The sequence below is a fragment of the Macaca mulatta genome, chromosome 8, assembly GCF_049350105.2.
Source record: "Macaca mulatta isolate MMU2019108-1 chromosome 8, T2T-MMU8v2.0, whole genome shotgun sequence".
Classification (NCBI taxonomy): Eukaryota; Metazoa; Chordata; class Mammalia; order Primates; family Cercopithecidae; genus Macaca; species Macaca mulatta.
The window spans coordinates 61,290,581-61,310,512 of NC_133413.1; the positions used below are offsets into that span (position 1 = coordinate 61,290,581).

At 34.7% G+C, this 19,932-nt stretch overlaps 1 protein-coding gene and 1 pseudogene across 1 annotated transcript in view; one reads left to right on the forward strand and one right to left on the reverse strand.

Annotated features, from left to right (window-relative positions):
• The window catches only part of SNTG1 (syntrophin gamma 1), an 879,206-nt gene that overhangs the window by 830,941 nt on the left and 28,333 nt on the right, over positions 1 to 19,932 (forward strand). Inside the window, exon 18 of the mRNA XM_028852663.2 lies at positions 7,008 to 7,118. Coding sequence (XP_028708496.1) covers positions 7,008 to 7,118 — 111 coding nt within the window. The remainder of the gene's footprint in view (positions 1 to 7,007; positions 7,119 to 19,932) is intronic.
• Positions 17,277 to 17,592, reverse strand: LOC709679 (cytochrome c pseudogene; annotated as a pseudogene).

The following is a 19,932-nucleotide window of genomic DNA, read 5'->3' on the forward strand; positions in this document are numbered from 1 at the left end:
AGCAAAGTTGTTGATGAGGATGTGGAGAACTAGTAACCCTTTCTTTCACATTACTGGTGTAATTATAAAATGATGTAGCCTCAGAAAAACATTTGGGGATTCCACAAAAGGTTGAACATAGGTTACCATATGATTCAATAATGCAGGTTCTCAGTATATACACCAAAGGATTGAAAGCAGGGACTTAAACAGATACCTGTACAGCAATGTTCATAGCAGTATGACTCACAGTTGACAAACGGTGAATGCAACTCAAATGTCCATCAATAAATGAATGGATAAACACAATTGGGATTTTCAGATAATGGAATATTATTTAGCCATGGTGGGCCTTGAAAACCTTATGTTAAGTGAAATCAAAAGCAGAGATGTTTTATGATTCCCCTTAAATGAAACACCTAGAATAGGCAAATTCATAGAGACAGGAAGTAGAATAAAGGGCACCTGGGGTAGTGGGGAAAGATAAGTGAAGACATATGATTAATGAGTACGGAGTTCCTGTTTAGGGTGATAAGAAATATTCTGGAAACGGCTAGTGGTAATGATTGCACAACATTGTGAATGTATTTTACGTTCTTGAATCATACATGTAAAAATCATTATGATGCTAAATTTTATATTATTTATATTTTACCACACCAAAAGAAAATGCAAATATTCTTTTTATTTTTATAATTGTTAATGTTAAATAATAATTTGAAATTAGAAAAGAAGCAATTATAGGCAATATAAAAATACATGAGTATATTTTACTTAATTTTGACTGTTCTTATACAAATGTTTTAGCAATAAAGTAATCAAGATATGGAGTTTCAGTACTTTAAAAGTCTGCTTTTCTTCACATAGGTCTATGTTGAAATAACCTATCAAATTGTGTTAAGACCACCTACCCCAGTTGAGCGAACACACAACACATCACACTCAAATCACATGCCTGCCTTAAATGAAAACCTCTCAGGGATATCCACTGGCATCATTGACAAAAAACTGTGAGTCCTTTTTGGTTTAAAGAAAATCTTCGGCCCATCTATTCATGAGAAAAACATTGAAAACATTACAATAGGGGCTAGTCTACAAAATACCTGACAGGACTCCTCAAAGTTGTCAAGTACAGTCTGATAAGGAACTGAGAACCTGTCACAGCCAAGTGGAGCCTAAGAAGTCACACTGAATAAATGTAACACGGCACCATAATGGAAAAAGACATTAGGATAAAACTAAAGAAATCTAAATAAATAATGACCCTACTTAACAATCTTCTGATATTAGTTCATTAACTGTGACAAGACACCACACAGATATCAATAATTGGGCAAACTGGGTGTGGGGTGGGTATGAACTTTCTGATTGTCTTAATATTTTTAAGTCATATATATGTATAATATCTATATTTACATATATAGATATTGTAAATAACATGAACATATGTATATCTAATATATAATATTTCCCTGCAAAACATCTTTAGACTTGTAGGATGGGTTCAATGTCATTATGTAGTCAAACAACAAATGCAAGTTTTTTTTTTTTTTTTTTAGTGCTTTTGCTCTTCTGCAGATTGTATGCTATCTAAACATACTACTGTGATATTGGATGATGGGGCATAGTCAAAAATCCTTATAGACTTCCGGAAGGAATTTTGATCTAGTAAGCAATGAATTTCCTTATAAAACTATTAGCTCCAGATTAATGCCCCACCTCAGGAATTCTTGGAGCTACAAATCTGGGAAAGTATTATAATGCACTGTAGGCCCATATAAATTGGAAAAGTGTCTCCCGAAAGAGGATAGCAGAAAATATTGACTTCAGTAATGAAGGATTATGTTGCAGTAATTCCTCGTTGCATCTTTCTGAAATGATGCACTAAACTAGTAGAATTGTTCAGATCATGGACTTAAACTTTTCCTTGAGCACGGTACTCATATTCCTCCACATTTGTCAAACTAAGGGTACCTCAAAAATCTAGCATAAATACTACAAGTGTTTTGTGTGCATGAGTGATTTGCTTTTAAAAAATTGGCATATAAAAATTAATATTTAAGAGCACATATAGAGTAAACTGGGGACTAGGATTCTACCTTATCATATGCTTATCTTATGTATTAGTTATACAATTAAGGTAACATTCTATTATTTTATATAATCTCCATGTTGAATTTCTGTTTTATTTCTGTTGTCACTTTAATTCTTACATTTTGATCTTGTTTTAGTATTAATTTGTAGAAGAAAAATGACAATATTATAATTGTTCAAACACAAAAATTTTCACTCCTCCCTCCCTGCCTCCCTCCCTCCCTCCCTGCCTCCCTCCCTCCCTCCCTCCCTCCCTCCCTCCCTCCCTCCCTTCCTTCCTTCCTTCCTTCCTTCCTTCCTTCCTTCCTTCCTTCCTTCCTTCCTTCCTTCCTTCCTCCCTTTCTCCCTTCCTCCCTTCCTCCCTTCCTTCCTTCCTCTCTTTTACTATTTCTCTCTTTCTGACAGGGCTCACTCTATAGTGCAGTGGCATGATCACATCTCACTGTAGTGTCAACCACTGGGTTCAGGTGATTCTCCCATCTCAGTCTCCCAGGTAGCTGGACCTACAGGCACATGCCACCAAGCCCAGCTAACTTTTTGTCTTTTTTGTAGACAGGGTTTCATCACATTGCCCAAGCTGTGTAAGACAATATTTTTTTAATGTAAGGTACATTTATTCCCCATATACCAAGATAAAACACACACACACACACACACACACACACACACACACACACACACACACTTTATTGAGTTGAAGATGAAAGTTGCAATTTTTTTGTCTGGCATTGTTACCTGTCACCATTAGAATACAAATGTCCAAATGGAGACCATGGGTAATGTCTCCTAATTATAAACTTGTAATATCTAAACTGAAAATATTACCACTAGGAAAAGTTATGCATATGACTATTTACTATAGTTGGAGATATGGGTTCAATGTCATTATGTAGTCAAACAACAAATGCAAGTTTATTTTTTTTTTAGTGCTTTTGCTCTTCTGCAGATTGTATGCTATCTAAACATGCTACTGTGATATTGGATGATGGGGCATAGTCAAAAATCCTTATAGACTTCTGGAAGGAATTTTGGTATGTTGGCTGGAGATAAACATGTTCTCACTCCTTTTCATTTACCCTTAAATGTATTTACTGGAACCTTTACCAATCTCATTTTCTCAGTGCCAGTGTGAGAGAATCTTAGAGAACAGGCATTTTACCAGGAATTACTTTATGTTTTGCTGGGTGAGGGGGTAGTACTTTCTCATTATAAACTCTGCTTAAAGAGGCTAGGACCTTAAGAAATCTGGGTTTTAAGGATCACTGGTGATATATTAAAATTCGTATTCATGAAATGTTTAACTATAACTTTCTCTTCATATGACAGTGTGAATGTATTGACATAAGTGGCAATTTACAGGCATACCTCATGTTATCATACTTTGCTTTATCATCCTTCATGTATACTGTCTTTCACAAATTGCAGGTTTCTGGCAACCCTGCATTGAGCCACTCTATCGGCTGTTTTTCCAACAGCGTGTGCTGACTTTGTATCTCTGTGTCACATTTTGGTAATGCTTACAAAATTTCAAAGCTTTTTAAAATTATATTTGTTATGGTGACCTGTAATTAGTAATATTTCATGTTATTATTGTAATTATTTTGGAGCACCATGAACTGTGCCCATATAAGATGGTGAACAATTTTAACCAAAAAAAGTGTGTTCTGACTGCTCCACTGACCAACTGCTCCCCACCTCTCTCCCTGTACTTGTGCCTCCCTATTCCCACAGACACAATAATTTGAAAATCAAGCTAATTAATAATCCTGCAATGGCCTTTCTAAGCATTCAAGTGAAAGACTCACATGCCTCTTACTTTAAATCAAAATCTAGAAATGATTACGCTTGGTGAGAAAGGCGTGTTGAAAACAGAGATAAGCTAAAAGCTGGGCCTCCTGTGACAAACAGTTAAGCAAGTTGTGAATGCAAAGGAAAAGTTCTTGAAGAAATGTAATAGTGCTACTCCAGGGAACACATGCATGATAAGAAAGTGAAACAGCTTTCTTGCTGATGTGGAGAAAGTTTTTATAGTATGGATAGATCAAACTAGCCACAACATTCCCTTTAGCCGAAGCCTAATCTAGGGGAAGGCTTTCTTTTCAGGTCTATGAAAGCTGATAAAGATGAAGAAGCTGAAGAAGAAAAGGTTGAAGCTGGCATAAGTTGGTTCATGAGGTTTAAGGAGAGAAGCCATCTCTATACCATAAAAGTACAACGTGAAGCAGCAAGTGCTGATGGAGAAGCTAAAGCAAGTTATCCAGAAGATCTAGCTAAGATCATTGATAAAGGTGGCTACACTAAACAACAGATTTTCAGTGTAGATAAAACAGCCTTATATTGGAGGAAAATGCCATCTAAAACTTTCATAGCTAGAGAGGAGAAGTCAATGTCTGGCTTCAAAACTTCACAGGACTGGCTGCCCCTCTTGTTGGGACCATTGCAGCTGGTGACTAACGTGTAGCCAATTCTCATTTACCATTGTAAACATCCTATGACCCTTAAGAATTATGCTAAATCTACTCTACCTGTGCTCTAAATGGAACATTAAATTCTCCCATCTCAGTCTCCCAGGTAGCTGGACCTACAGGCACATGCCACCAAGCCCAGCTAACTTTTTGTCTTTTTTGTAGACAGGGTTTCATCACGTTGCCCAAGCTGTGTAAGACAATATTTTTTTACATGTTTACAGCATGGTTTACTGAATATGTTAAGCCCACTATTGACACCCACTGCCTCAAGGAGACAATTCCTTTCAAAATAATACGGCTCACTAAAAATGTACCAAATCATCCAAGAACTCTGACGGAGGTGTGTAAGGAGGCTAATGTCTTCCTGTCTGCTAACACAATATCCATTCTGCAGTCCATGAATCAAGGAGTATTTTCAACTTTCAAGTTTTATCATTTAAGAAAGGCACTCTGTATGTCTATAGATACCATAGATAAAGTGACTCCTCTGATGGATCTTGGCAGTCAATTAAAAACTTTCCGGAAAGGATTCACAATTTTAGATGCCATTATAATATCTATGATTCATGGGAGGAGGTCAAAATATCAACATTAATAGGAATTTGGAATAAGTTAAATCAATTCTAACCCTCATAGGAGACTTGGAGAGGTTCAGGACTTCAGTGAAAGAAGGAAATGCAAATGCAGTGGAAATAACAAGAAAACTAAAATTATAAGTGGAGCCTTCAAGATGTGACTGAATTATTGCAACCTCATGATAAAACTTTAGTGAGTGAGCAGTTTCTTCTTATGCAGGAGCAAAGAAAGTAGTTTCTTCAGATGGAATCTACCCTTTGTGAAAATGCTGTGAATATTGTTGAAATGACAACAAAGTATTTAGAATATTACATTAATTTAGTCGATAAACAGCAGCAGAATTTGAGTGAATTGACTCCAATTCAGAAATTGTGTGGGTAAAATGCTATTAGGCTGTATTGCAGACTACAGAGAAATATTTCATGAAAGAGAATCGATGCAGCAGACTTCATTGCTGTCTTATTCTGAGAAATTGTCACAGCTACCCCAACCACCACAAATCACCATCCTGATGAGTCAGCAGCCATCAGCATCAAGGCAACCCCCTCCACTAACAAAAGGACTATGGCTTACTGAAGACTCGAATGGCTCCTAGCATTTTTTAGTAATAAAGTATATTTTAATTAAGGCATATCCATTGTTTTTTAGGCTTAATGTCATTGTGCACTTAATGGACTACAGGATTGTAACAAACATAATTCGTATGTGCATTGGGAAACCAAACAATTTCTGTGACTCACTTTATTTCAATACTTGCTGTTTCATGGTGGTCCGGAACAAAATCCACAAAAGTCCTGAGGTATGCCTGTATATACCCCGAGGTATGCCCATATATGCTTTTATCTATCAGATTTTATTCTGAAAAAGATGTGAGACATATACTCTGTTGTTTCTTTACTATTTCATCAGAGACAATAGCTTACATAGGACTGTACTCAGAAAATATTTGACTATATCAGCTATGTTTTGCTGATCTATTTAGAAACCACAAGAAATCATTTTAAAAATATTTGAAACAATAATTTGTAAAAGCATTTTCTATCACATATTTAATGAGGTGAACGTATGCTAAGATAAGGTAAAAAAAACTACATGGCAGGTGATCGTGTTTGAACACACATATACAATTTTCTTTAATGATTTATATCTTTGGTATTTTACTTTGGACATGCATGATTTTAGTTTCAGGACGTACCAAAGAGCGAAGTGCTGCACCTACTCCCAGGAAATATGATTTATGATATAGGATAGACAAAAAATTGTTACAGACAATTCCCACTTATTGCCAATTTAATCTTGTATATATCCTTTTTTGTTATTTGGAAAGGCAACAGATTTCTGTTACTTTCTGCTTCAGGGAATTACATTTGTAGAATATGTTTCTGAAAGAGGCCTCTCTACTTTCCAAGATACTATAGACTGATGCGGATGGCTCTATAAAATGCTTATTCTGAATCTCATGAAAGTACCGTGTCAGCTTTTGTCACAAGTGTTTATTCAAGCTAATATGTCAACTTAACAAAGATAAGGTTATTAGTTGAACTTCAAGATAAAGCTCCAGAATGATCAATTCAAAATCACCTTGTCACTTCTATTGAAAAGGACTCCATGAAACATACAGTTCTTATTGACCATGCACGTAAGACAGGATACTAAAAGCAATTTATTTTTATGTATTTTCGCAATAATTATTTCATGGAAAAATGTTTCTAAAAATTAAATGATAATATTGAATCACAAATGTTAACATTTTAAAATTTCATTTTAAAATATTGGGACATAGTACTAACTTTGTATGATTAACTTTTACCATTTAAAAAAGAACAGTTTCTTGATTTGAAAGCAGATATTAATTCCATTGACTTACATTGTTTCTTTTTTTCCCTTTAGGCTATCCTTTGGAGGTATAAGTTCTCTCAGCTTAAAGGTTCTTCAGATGATGGCAAGAGCAAAATCAAATTTTTGTTTCAGAATCCAGATACTAAACAGATTGAAGCAAAGGTAAACCCAAGAAATTCATCATATAACCCCTCTAAACCACATTAATGTCATTAAGGAACAAAGAGGGGAAACCTTTGGGGAATCACAAGAGCAAAAACACACATTCTCTGCTCATCTTGAAATATCCCTCATGTCCAGAAGAATAAACTTACTTTAAGATTTTATTGGCAAATTTTCACTTAAAGGCAGCACTTAAAATAAATTACACAAAACTAATTGCATTTCTTAGTTTTAATTCCTTATGAACTGCATTTGTGTCAAACTAAAATAACATCCTGGGAACTAAAGCAGTCCTTTGGTGGTTTCATTCTAAATAATAATTAAAAATACTTTGTAAAAATCTGACTTCATATTTACATAATTTTATATATTTACATTTTATTCATATATATTTTTATACATTCATAAATCTGCCTTTTTATTATCTTAATATAAAATTGACAATAACAATGTTTGCATTAGAATGAATTATAAATGCATTATCTCAGATGGGGAAAAGGATAAATAACAAATACAAAATGAAAAATTATGTCTATGAACATGAAAGCTCAATATAATTTTTCAACTATGAATTAAAATTACCATGTTTCTATTATACCCCTTTACTTATTAAATTCAGGGATAAGGAGCCTTAGCCTGACATTCAGAACCTTCCCAGGAATGTCCCTTGATGATATTATAGGCAAAGTGTCCTGTAACACTGCTCTCCTTCTTTTAACAAGGTGACTCATTTTAGCCTTATGTATCTTCTGCTTTTCTCTTAACTGTTTTCCTTAACTTTTTGTCTGAGTATCTCTGGAGATGTCCCATTCTTGTCTCTTACTTGTCTTTGGACTTGTCTTTTCTGCCTCTTCCTAGCTCACAGGTTATGTAATGTGGGAACTGTATCGTTTCTACAGCGAGCTCCCTTGCCACTGCATGCATTGATGTTTCCAGGGGGTCGCCTCACTTTGTCTCCCATCAGTTTAGACAAATGCTTTGATAACTTCTTCCACTCCCTTTACTTTACATGCCTCATAAATTTTTAACTTAGAATTCTAACACAACCTCTTCCCTGAATATAGACCGATCTCTGCACCGGCCCTTTCTCCACTTCTCGCTACTACTCCTCTTCTCCCACCTCAGCTACCACTGATCAATCATTTACTTTGTGCCAACCATTTATTCCGATAATATCAAAGAATGCATTACTCTTGTCAAAAATGTTTTACCTTTAGCTCTTTGTATATTTCTTAATCTTTCAAAGCCCAGCCAAATTTTAATACTGGTGAAAGATGTTAATATTGTCAGTTCTGTATTATTCTGGCATTTATTCTGATGGGGAACCTCAACCACCAGCTGCTGACAGCAGCATAGTATTCAGTTACTTACCCCAACACTTTTTCATGAGTCAACAAACCCTTTGCAAAGGAACAAGAGTGATAAATGTAATTTAATAGCTACTAACTATGGTATTTAGATGTTAATTTAGTGTAGCATGTATTATACATGCAATTAATTATACTGACAAGTTTACTAGAAATTACCTATCAGCTGATAAGTATTATTCATTCTTGTAATTTTTGTGTTTTAAAGTTTTCTCTCATATGTAATTCATTAAGAGGTAGTGTAAGAAAAGATATTTGGTTGAGTGAAATTCTCAAATTGATAGGAAGTAATTATAGAATAGAGAAAAAGTAGTCTTAAAAATAATGAGATTATGACATTTGGTGAGTTGTTGAAATTCTTTAAAGTCAGCATCTCTCTTTATAAAATAAAAGAAAATAATATCTCCATGGGTAATACTGAAAATATCCAGTAAAATATGACGACTATTTAAACAACAAATAATGCTAGCCAATCAGAATGTTGGCCAGACCTACATAATTGTTTAGCCGTACTTGTGCATATCACCTGAACATTACCTCTGCTGACATAAAATTGTGTAAGAACTGAAAGCAGGGCTTTTGCTAACTATTGTATAATCTCTATAACCACGACTTGTGAGCAGTAAGCTAACATACCATCACAGGAGCAAAGCAATTGTAGTGTGGATGTTCTTGTGTGGACGTAAGCTTTTATTTCTCTGGGATAAATGCCCAGAAGTGCAAATTGCACCATAGAATAGAAAATGTTTGTTTAGTTTTAAATAAAATTCCAAATTATATTCTATAGTGGCTACAGAATATAGATAACATTTTATATTCTACCAATAATTATAAAAGATCCCGTTTCTCTACATCCCTGCTAGGTTGGGGTATTTTCACTTAAAATTTTGGTTCTGCTCATCATAGTCTTCATTTACATTTCCCTCAAGTCTGATAGTGATGAACAACTTTTTATATGCCTATTAGCTAGCTATATATGTTATATCCTCTTTGTTAAGGAGATTTCTCTTCCTGTTTCTTGCCCATGTTCTGACAATATTGTTATATTATTATTTTTTTGGTGCCTTCTCTCTATTTTTCTGTTAACTCTGCTAGAGGCTTTTCAAAGAACCACAGTAATTTTTACTGATTGTTATATTGTGGTCTGTAATCCATTCAATGAATTCTGCTCTTTTAATATTTGCCTATTTTTTAGTTGCTTTGACTTTTATATTGCTCTTATTTTTAAATTTTTTGAGGTAATATTTTAGATTTCTGATTTGAAATGTCCTTTCTAATATAGGATTTAGTTCTATAATTTCCTTGTTAACACTGCATTTGCTGCATCCCCAAAATTCTGACATCTTGTGTTTCTATTTTCATCAGTTCAATATGTTTTTATTTCCTTTAAGTCTTTCGATTTGACAAATGGATTTTTTTTCCTTTCCTTTTTTAAATAGACTTTAGGTTTTCAGAGCAGTTTTAAGTTCACAGCAAAGTTGCATGTAGGATACAAAGATTTCCTGTATACCACCTGTCCCAACACAAGCACAGCCCCCTCTGTAGTCAACATCCCCCCCTAGAGTGGCACATTAGTTATAGCTGATAAATTTACCGTGACACATCATTATCACCCAGAATCCATGGTTTACATTAGAGTTCACTCTTGGTGTTGCGTATGTTATGGGCTTTGATATGTATAGTGGCAGGTATCTGCCATTATAGTATCATAGTCATTTCACTACCCTAAACATCTTTAGTGCTCTTCCTATTCACCCCTACCTTCCCCCAACCCCAAGAAACCACTCATTTTTCAAACTTGTCTCCATAGTTTTGCTTTTTTCAAAATGTCATATAGTTGTATCATACAATAGTTACCTTTTTCACATTGACTTATTTTACTTAGTGATATGACTTTAAGTTTCCTCCATGTCTTTTCATGACTTAATAACTGATTTCTTTTTAATACGGAACAATATTCAATTTTCTGGCTGTATAACAGTTCATTGATCCATTCACTTGCAGACAGACGTCTTTGTTGCTTCCATGTTTCATAAATTATAAACAAAACTGTTCTAAACATCCATATTCAGGTTTTGAGTGGACATAAGTTTTCAACTTCTTTGGGTAATATCATAGAGTGTTATTTCTAGATCATACGGCAAAAGAGTGTTTAGTTTTTTTAAAACTGCCGAACTGTCTTCCAAAGTAATTGTAGAACTTTCCATCTCCATCACCTGTGCATGAAAGTTGCTTTTGCTCCACAATCTCACCAATATCTGTTGTTGTCCATGTTCTGGATTTGGACCATTCTAATACGCATGTAGTGGTATCTTATTATTGTTTTAATTTGTATTTACCTGATGATATACAATGGGGGGCATATCTTCATATGCTTATTTTCATCTGTATATATATTTTTGGTAAGATGTCTGTTAAGGTTTCTGGCCCATTTTTAATTGGAATTTTTGTTTTGATATCATTGAGTTTTAACAGTTCTTTGCATATTTTCATTAGCATCTTTTACCTCATATGTTGTCTGCAAATATTTTTGTCCAATCTGCAGTTTGTCTTTTCACTCTCTTGAGAATGTCTTTCATAGAGCAGAAAGTTTTAATTTTAATAAGGTCCAGTTTATCAATCATTTCTTTTGTGGATCATGCCTTTGGCATAGAATCTAAAAAGTCATGGACAAAGCGAAGGTCATCTGGACTTTGTACTGTGTTATCATCTGGAAGTTTTTATATTACTGTGTTTTACAATTGGAGCTGTGTTCCATTTGGAATTAATTTTTGTGAAGGGTGTACGATTTCTGTCTAAGTTCTTTCTGTTTTTTGCATTGCATGTGGATGTCCAATTTTTCCAGCATCATTTGTTGAAAAGGCTATATTTTCTCCATTGTATTTTTTTGCTCCTTAGTCAAAAATTAGTTGACTATATTTATGTGGGTCTATTTCTAAGCTTTCTATTCTGTTCCATTGATCTATATGTCTGTTTCTTTCCCAAAATCACGCTGTCTTTATGACTGTAGCTTAGAGTATGTCTTCAAGTTTGATAGTATTAATCCTTCAACTTCCATCCTGTTTTTCAATATTGTGTTGGCTATTCTGGGTCTTTTGCCTCTCTATATATGTTTTAGAATCAATTTGTCAGTATCCAAAATTACTTGCTGGAATTTTGATTGGAATTTTATTTAATCTATAGCTCCAGTTTGGAATAACTGACATCCAGACAATATTGAGTCTTCCTGTCCATGAACATGAAGTATATTCCATTTATTTAGCTCTTCTTTGATTTATCAGAGCCTGATAGTTTTCTTCTTATAGATTTTTTGTTTATTTAGTTAGTTTTATATTAACTTACCTGACATGTGATCGAGGATATCTTTCCTTTTTTTATAATATTAGTAGAAAATTTTGGATTTCCCACCCTTAAGTATGATATCAGCTCTTGGTTTAGTAGGTAATTGTTATCAAGTTGAGGATGTTCCCCATCTATTCCTAGTTCACTGAGAGTTTTTATCATGCATGAGTGTCAGATGAGTTTTCTAGATCTATTGATATGTCATGTGATTTTTCTTCTTTAGCCTGTTGTTTTGATGTAATACATTAATTGAATTTCAAATTTTGTGAAAGCCTTGCAAATAAACTATAATAGTGGATTCTTCCATTTCTCCTTGAAATTCTATCAGTATTGCCTTACATATTTATATGTTCTTTCATGAGGTGTAAACATGCTAAGGATCGTTATGTCTTTTGGATAATTTATTTACCATTGTCTAATGTCTCTCCTTTTCCCTAAACCTTTCCTTATTGAAGTCTGCTCCATCTGGAATCAATAAAAACTACTACTGCTTTCTTTAGGTTAGTGTTAGTATGGTACATCTTTCTCCATTCATTCACTTTTAATCCGTGTATGCCTTTAACATTGAAAGAGGATTTCTTGCAGATAACATATCATTTGGTCTTATTTCTTCATCCATAATGTGCTTTTAATAAGCACATTTAAGACCTCTGATGTTAAAAATAGTTTTTGATACAGTTGGATGAATATCTACAATATTTCTTATCCTTCTGAATTTATTGCCCTTGTTCTTTGTTCTTATTTTAGTCTTCCATGTTTCACAGATTTTGTAGTTTTAACATTTAACATAATTCCATTCTCTCTCCTTATTAGCACAACAGTAATATATATTTTTACTTTATTAGTGGAAGCGCTACACCTTGTAAAATCTGTTTACAACTAAACCAAGTCTGCCTTCAAAATAACACTACACTGATTCACAGGTTGTGTATTTTATAATAACAAAATCCTCCTAATTCCTGCCTCTCCTTCCTTCTATTATTGCTGTTACTCATTTTGCTTATACATAATACTATAGAATCTAATACATTGTTATTATTTTGAATAAACTGTTATGTGTTAGATAAATACTATTTCATTCGTTTCTTTTTTATTAGAATCTGCATTTTCTGCATACATTACTTATTTGTTCTTGCATGTGGTCTATTTTATCTATTAAAGCTTGAGGCATATTAATCATAGTTATTTCAAATGCCTGTTCTAATAAATCCTATGTTCCTGCCATATCTGCACCTGGTTGTGATGCATGCCCTATCTCTGTAAACTGTGATGTCTTTTTTCCTTGTATTGTGGTTTGCAATGTTTTCTTTTTTAAATTGTTTTTATTATAATTTAAGTTCTGGGATACATGTGCAAAACATGAAGGTTTGTTACATAGGTATACACGTGCCATGGTGGTTTCCTGCATCCATCAACTTGTCATCTAAATTAGGTATTCCTTCTAATACTATCCCTCCCCTGCCCCACCCCCCCACCTCTTGACAGGCCCTGGTGTGTGATGCCCCCTCCCTGTGTCCATGCGTTCTCATTGTTCAGCTCCTACTTATGAATGAGAACATGTGGTGTTTGATTTTCTGTTCTTGTGTTACTTTGCTGAGAATGATGGTTTCCAGCTTCATCCATGTACATGAGGACATGAACTCATCCTTTTTTATGGCTGCATAGTATTCCATGGTGTATATGTGCCACATTTTCTTTATCCTGTCTATCATTGATGGACATTTGGGTTAGTTCCAAGTCTTTGCTATTGTGAACAGTGCCACAATAAACATACGTGTGCATGTGTCTTTATAGTAGAATGATTTATAACCCTTTGGGTATATACTCAGTAATGGGATTGCTGGGTGAAATGTATTTCTGGTTCTAGATCATTTAGGAATCACCACACTCTCTTCCACAATGGTTGAACTAATTTACACTCTCACCAACAGTGTAAAAGCGTTCTCCACATTCTCTCCAGGATGTGTTTTTTCCTGACTTTTTAGTGATTGCCATTGTAACTAGCGTGAGATGGTATCTCATTGTGGTTTTGATTTGCATTTCTCTAATGAGCAGTGATGATGAGCATTTTTTCATATGTCTGTTGGCTGCATAAATGTCTTCTTTTGGGAAGTGTCTGTTCATATACTTCACCAACTTTTTGATGGAGTTGTTTGTTTTTTTATTGTAAATTTGTTTAAGTTTTTTGTAGATTCTAGATATTAGTCCCTTGCCAGATGGATAGATTGCAAAATTTTTCTACCATTCTGTAGGTGGCCTGTTCACTCTGATGATAGGCTTTTTTGCTGTGCAGAAGCTCTTCAGTTTAATAAGATCCCATTTGTCAATTTTAGCTTTTGTTGTCATTGCTTTTTGTATTTTGGTAATGAAGTCTTTGCTCATTCCTATGTCTTGAATGGTATTTCCTAAGTTTTCTTCTAGGGTTTTTATAGTTTTAGGTCTTTATTTAAATCTTTAACCCATCTTGAGTTATTTTTTGTATAAGGTGTAAAGAAGGGGTCCAGTTTCAGTGTTCTGCATATGGCTAGCCAGTTTTGCCAATACTATTTATTAAATAGGGAATCCTTTCCCCATTGCTTACTGTTATCAGGTTTGTGAAAGATGAGATGATTGTAGATGTGTGCTGTTATTTCTGAGGCCTCTGTTCTGTTCCATTGGTCTATATATCTGTTTTGGTACTAGTACCATGTTGGTTTGGTTACTGTAGCCTTGTAGTATAGTTTGAAGTAAGGTAGCATGATGCCTCCAGCTTTGTTCTTTTTCCTTAGGATTGTCCTCACTATGTGGGGATTTTTTTGGTTCAATATGAAGTTTAAAGTAGGTTTTTTTTTTTTTTTTTTTTTTTTTTTTTTTTTTTTTTCCAATTCTGTGAAGAAAGTCAATGGTAGCTGGACGGGGATAGCATTGAATCTATAAATTACTTGGGGCATTATAGTCATTTTCATGATGTTTATTTTTCCTATCCATTAGCATGGAATGTTTTTCCATGTGTTTGTGTCCTCTCTGATTTCCTTGAGCAGTGATTTGTAGTTCTCCTTGAAGCGGTCCTTCACATCCCTTGTAAGTTGTATTCCTAGGTATTTTATTCACTTTGAAGCAATTGTGAATGGGAGTTCACTCATGATTTGGCTCTCTGTTTATCTATTATTTCTTATAAGAATCCTTGTGATATTTGTACATTGATTTTTATCCTGAGACTTTGCTGAATTGCTTCTCAGCTTAAGGAGATTTGGGGCTGAGACAATGGGGTTTTCTAAATATACAATCATGTCATCTGCAAACAGAGACAATTTGACTTATTATCTTCCTATTTGAATACCATTTATTTCTTTCTCTTGCCTGATTGCCTGGTCAGAACTTCCAATACTATATTGAATAGGAGTGGTGAGAGAGGGCATCCTTGTCTTGTGCTGGGTTTTAAAGGGAATGCTTTTTGTTTTTTGCCCATTCAGTATGATATTGGTTGTGGACTTGTCATAAATAGCGCTTATTATTTTGAGATATGTTCCATCACTACCTAGTTTATTGAGAGTTTTTTAGCATGAAAGGGTGTTGAATTTTGTCAAAGGCCTTTTCTGCATCTATTGCAATAATCATGTTCAACAAAATGGATAGACCTCTAGCCAGACTAATAAAGAAGTAAAGAGAAGAATCAAATAGACACAATAAAAAATGATAAAGGTGATATTACCACTGATCCCACAGAAATACAAACTACCATCAGAGAATACTATAAACACCTCAGCACAAATAAACTAGAGAATCTAGAAGAGATGGATAAATTCCTGGACACATACACCCTCCCAAGTCTAAACCAGGAAGAAGTCGAATCCCGAATAGATCAGTAACAAGTTCTGAAATTGAGGCAGCTATTAATAGCCTACCAACCAAAAAATGTACAGGATCAGATGGATTCACAGCCGAATGCTACCAGAGGTACAAAGGGGAGCTAGTACCATTCCCTCTGAAACTATTCCAAACAATAGAAAAAGAGGGAATCCTCCCTAACTCATTTTATGAGTTAAGCATCATCATGATATGAAAACCTGGCAGAGACACAACAAAAAAGAAAATTTCAGGCCAATATCCCTGATGAACATTGATGGGAAAATCCTCAATAAAATACTGGCAAACTGAATCAGCAGCACATTCAAAAGCTTATCTGCCATGATCAAGATGGTTTCATCCCTGGGATGCAAGACTGGTTCAACATATGCAAATCAATAAATGTAATCCATCACATAAACAGAACCAATGCAATGTTTTCTTAATAGTCAGGCATAGTGTACTGAGTAAAAGGTACTGTTACAAACATACCTTCAGTAATGTTGTGTTAAGATGGGAAAGGGCATGTTCTACAGCTTGTGAGTAGGTCTCAGTCTTGTAGCTGGCCTGTGCCTCTGAACTGTGGCTTCAGATGTGCTGCGCAGCCACCTTCACTTAGGTGAGACAGGTTGGTTGGAGAAGGTTGAAGTGGGGTATTTCCCTTCTCCAAGGTGAGTTAGCCTCTCATAAAATACCAGCAGGTTAGGCTGGTTTCTCCTGAGGGCAGACCTTGCTAAGAAGAACAGAGTGCCTTAGCTTTTGTTTATTTCATGATCTATGGTTTTCTTTTTAATTATCTTGTCTTATTATCACACATAGTTTTAAAATTTGTGTGTATCTCCTCTACTTTAAGCACCATTCGAATCACAAATACACAGCAGTTCTACAGTTTTATGTTCCTGAATGCTGTTTAAAGACAATCCTAAATTACAACTTAGATTGACTTAGATTGTAAAGAATTCAAGAGTGAAGTTTAACTTGCTACTATTTTTAAAGCATGTGACTTTACAGATCAATGAAATGTGAGGAGTGTTAAATAATCTTTGATATTACACATAATCCACACTAAAATGCTTTTAAATAAGTAAAAGGAACCATTTTAAATACAAGGAATTCTAATTAGATGGGCATACTTAAGGCCAAAAATATGAAGTAGACATTGCTACCTTATTTATCTTTAATCCTTGCCTTTAAGAGGCAAATGGATACAAAACACAAGTGAATCTTGCTTGGTTCAGAGACAGTGAAGGAATTTCCCCCATATTTAAATATATTCACATAACCAGTTATATAAATCTAAATATAAAACCAATCTCCAGTAAGTTTTAAGATGGCACTCACAGTCTTTGTGAAAAGTTGAACATTACTAATGAAGTCTAACATATATTTAGAAGGAGTGAACAGCAATAGAATTTACTGAATTGGAATAACTACTAAAATTCAAAAACTGAACATATTCATTTAACCACAAGCCAGTCTTAGTTTTAAATCAGGACTGCCCAACAAAATATTCTGTTGGTCATTCATGATCTGAATTCTGGTGTATGAGATCTCTTAAAGTACGGTAGACATAAAAAACTCATGGGAAATTTCTGTTTTGAATTAATGGGGCAGTGGCCAACTATTACTCATTAGTAGCATTTTTGAGATAAGCTATCAAGTCTGCCCTTTCTACCTTCTTCTTAATGCCGGCAAAGATCACTTTTGTTCCAGGGATGTACTTCTTGGAATTTCTCCAAATGCTTCATTAGTGTGTCCTCTCCCCAAGTGATGCCTTTGTTCTTATTGGCATTTGTGTAAGAGAATCCAACAGCCTGACCCATCTTCTGCCCAAAGATACCATGGGAATTAGGCCCAGTCTTGTGCTTGCCTCCTTTTTCCGTGGTGCCGCACGGGACACACTTCTGAACAAAAATCTTGCTTTTCTCAACATCACCCATATTTAATTCTCTTTTTAGTCTCTGGCATAATGAAGGTTTCCTTTCTGAAGCCAGACATCACACTCTATTGCCTTAGCTATTTTTAAATGTTTTCCCTTCCCCCTACCAGCAGCATATGGGACTTTTCTCCAAAATCCAATATGAGAATCTGGTCAAGGTTCTAGAGGTAAAAATTACAAAAGTGTGGAGACACTGATGACTGTGTTCCCCTAGAGTTCTTATGTCTCAGCCTTGTCCATACTGAGCCTCCAGCAAGTCATCAATACTAATTCAGGTTTCTCCACTTCAGCACCGGTTTCTGCAGAGGTTTTTACTCAGTGATTTCTGTTCCAACAATCCGTGATTCTTGTAATATGACTGTCTGTCCTTCCAATTTGGATGACAGTGGTTTTCCCCCATAGAGATGAGGAGAGTTCTTGATTTTTCAGTTCCTTTGGCTTTTTACTTGTTGCTAGGATGGGGTAGCAACTTCTAGGTTCTTACACATTGAACTGGAAACCTGAAGCTCCTGATACTTGGAGTTTTAGAAAGGGAGTGTTTAGTTTCTAAGTATTCGGGATTTATCTTTCTGGAGTTGATTTTTAGTCTGATTCCAGAGAACATACTCTATATGATTTCATTTTTTTCATACTCTATATCATATACTACATAATTTTGGTAAGGAAATTGAGGAAGACACAAATATATGGAAAGAACCCAGAATTGCATAGATTCTCTTCTGGCATCTCTATTGTTTTATTGGTTGATGTGTCTATTTTTATTAGTATTATATTGTTTTAATTCCTAGCTTTGAAATACAGTTTGAAGTCAGGTAGTGTGGTGTCTCCAGCTTCACTCTTTTGGCTCAAGATTGCCTTTATTGTGTGTGTGAGTGTGTGTGCGTGTGCACATGCATGTGCTTTTAAGAGAAAACTGTGAAAGATAATTCTGTGTTCGGGGATTGGAAAAATTAATGTTGTTAAAATGTCTGTATTACCCCCAAAAGATTAATAGAGTCATTAAATTTTTTACCAAAATTTCAATTTTACTTTTTTAGAGATAAACTCTAAAATTAATACAGAAACACACACACACACACACACACACACAGAGAGAGAGAGAGAGAGAGAGAGAGAGAGAGAGAGAGAGAGAGAGAGAGACAAATAACCAGGGCAATCTTGAGCCAAAAGAATAAAGCTGGAGATACCACATAACCTGACTTCAAACTGTATTACATAGGTATGGGAATTAAAACAGCAGAATACTGATAAAAAATAGAGACACTGACCAATGAAACAAAACAGAGAGGCCAGAAAAGAACCTGTGTGATTATGATCAATTGATTTTTACAATGGCCCCAGGAATACAAAATGGGAAAAGAACAATCTCCAATAACAGGGTGACAAGAAAATGGAATTTTCATGTTGAGGAAAATGAAATTGGGTTCTTATCTAACACCATATATAAAAACAACTCTGAACAGATTATATGACTTTGATCTGGGCAATGATTTTTTAGATTTGCCTCCACAAGCTCAGGCAACAACAGCAACAACAATAAAAAATAAGCAAACAGGATTATATCAAACTCTAAAACTTCCGCATAGCAAAGGAAATGAACAGAGTGACGAGGCGACTTGTACCATGGGAGAAATATTTGTAAGCTGTACATGTGATAAGGGGTTAGTAATCAAAATATATAAGGAACTAAAACAACTTCAAAGTACAAAACAAACAACCCATTAAAAATGGGCAAAGGACTCATTTTGAGACATTTCTCAAAAGAAGACATAATAATGGCCAACATTTATATACATGTGAATCTATGAAGCAATGCTTAACATCAATAATCCTTAGGAAAATTAGAAACTCAATGAGATATCACCTCATATCTATCAAATGGCTATTATTAAAATGGTGAAAGATAAGTGTTGGCAAAAGTGTAGAGAAAAGGGAACCCCTGTATACTGTTGGTGGCAATGTAAATTTATACAAGCCGTGTTGAAAACTGTGAAGAGCTTTCTCTAAAAACTGAAAATAGAGCCACCACTCTGTGTAGGGCCAGCAATTCCATTTCTGAGTATATATGCAAATGATTTGAAATAAGTATATTGAAGAGATATCTGCAATTCCATGTTAATTGCTGCTACACTCACAATAGTCAGCACATCAACTGATAAATGGATAAAGAAAATATGGTATATTTGTACATAACGGAATAATATTCAACCTTAAAAAAGAAGGACATTATGTCATAGAAGAATCTGGGGGTCATTATGCTAAATAAAGTCAGTCAGACACAGACAGACAAATACTGCATGTTCCCACTTATATGTAGAATCTAAACCATGGAACTCTCAGA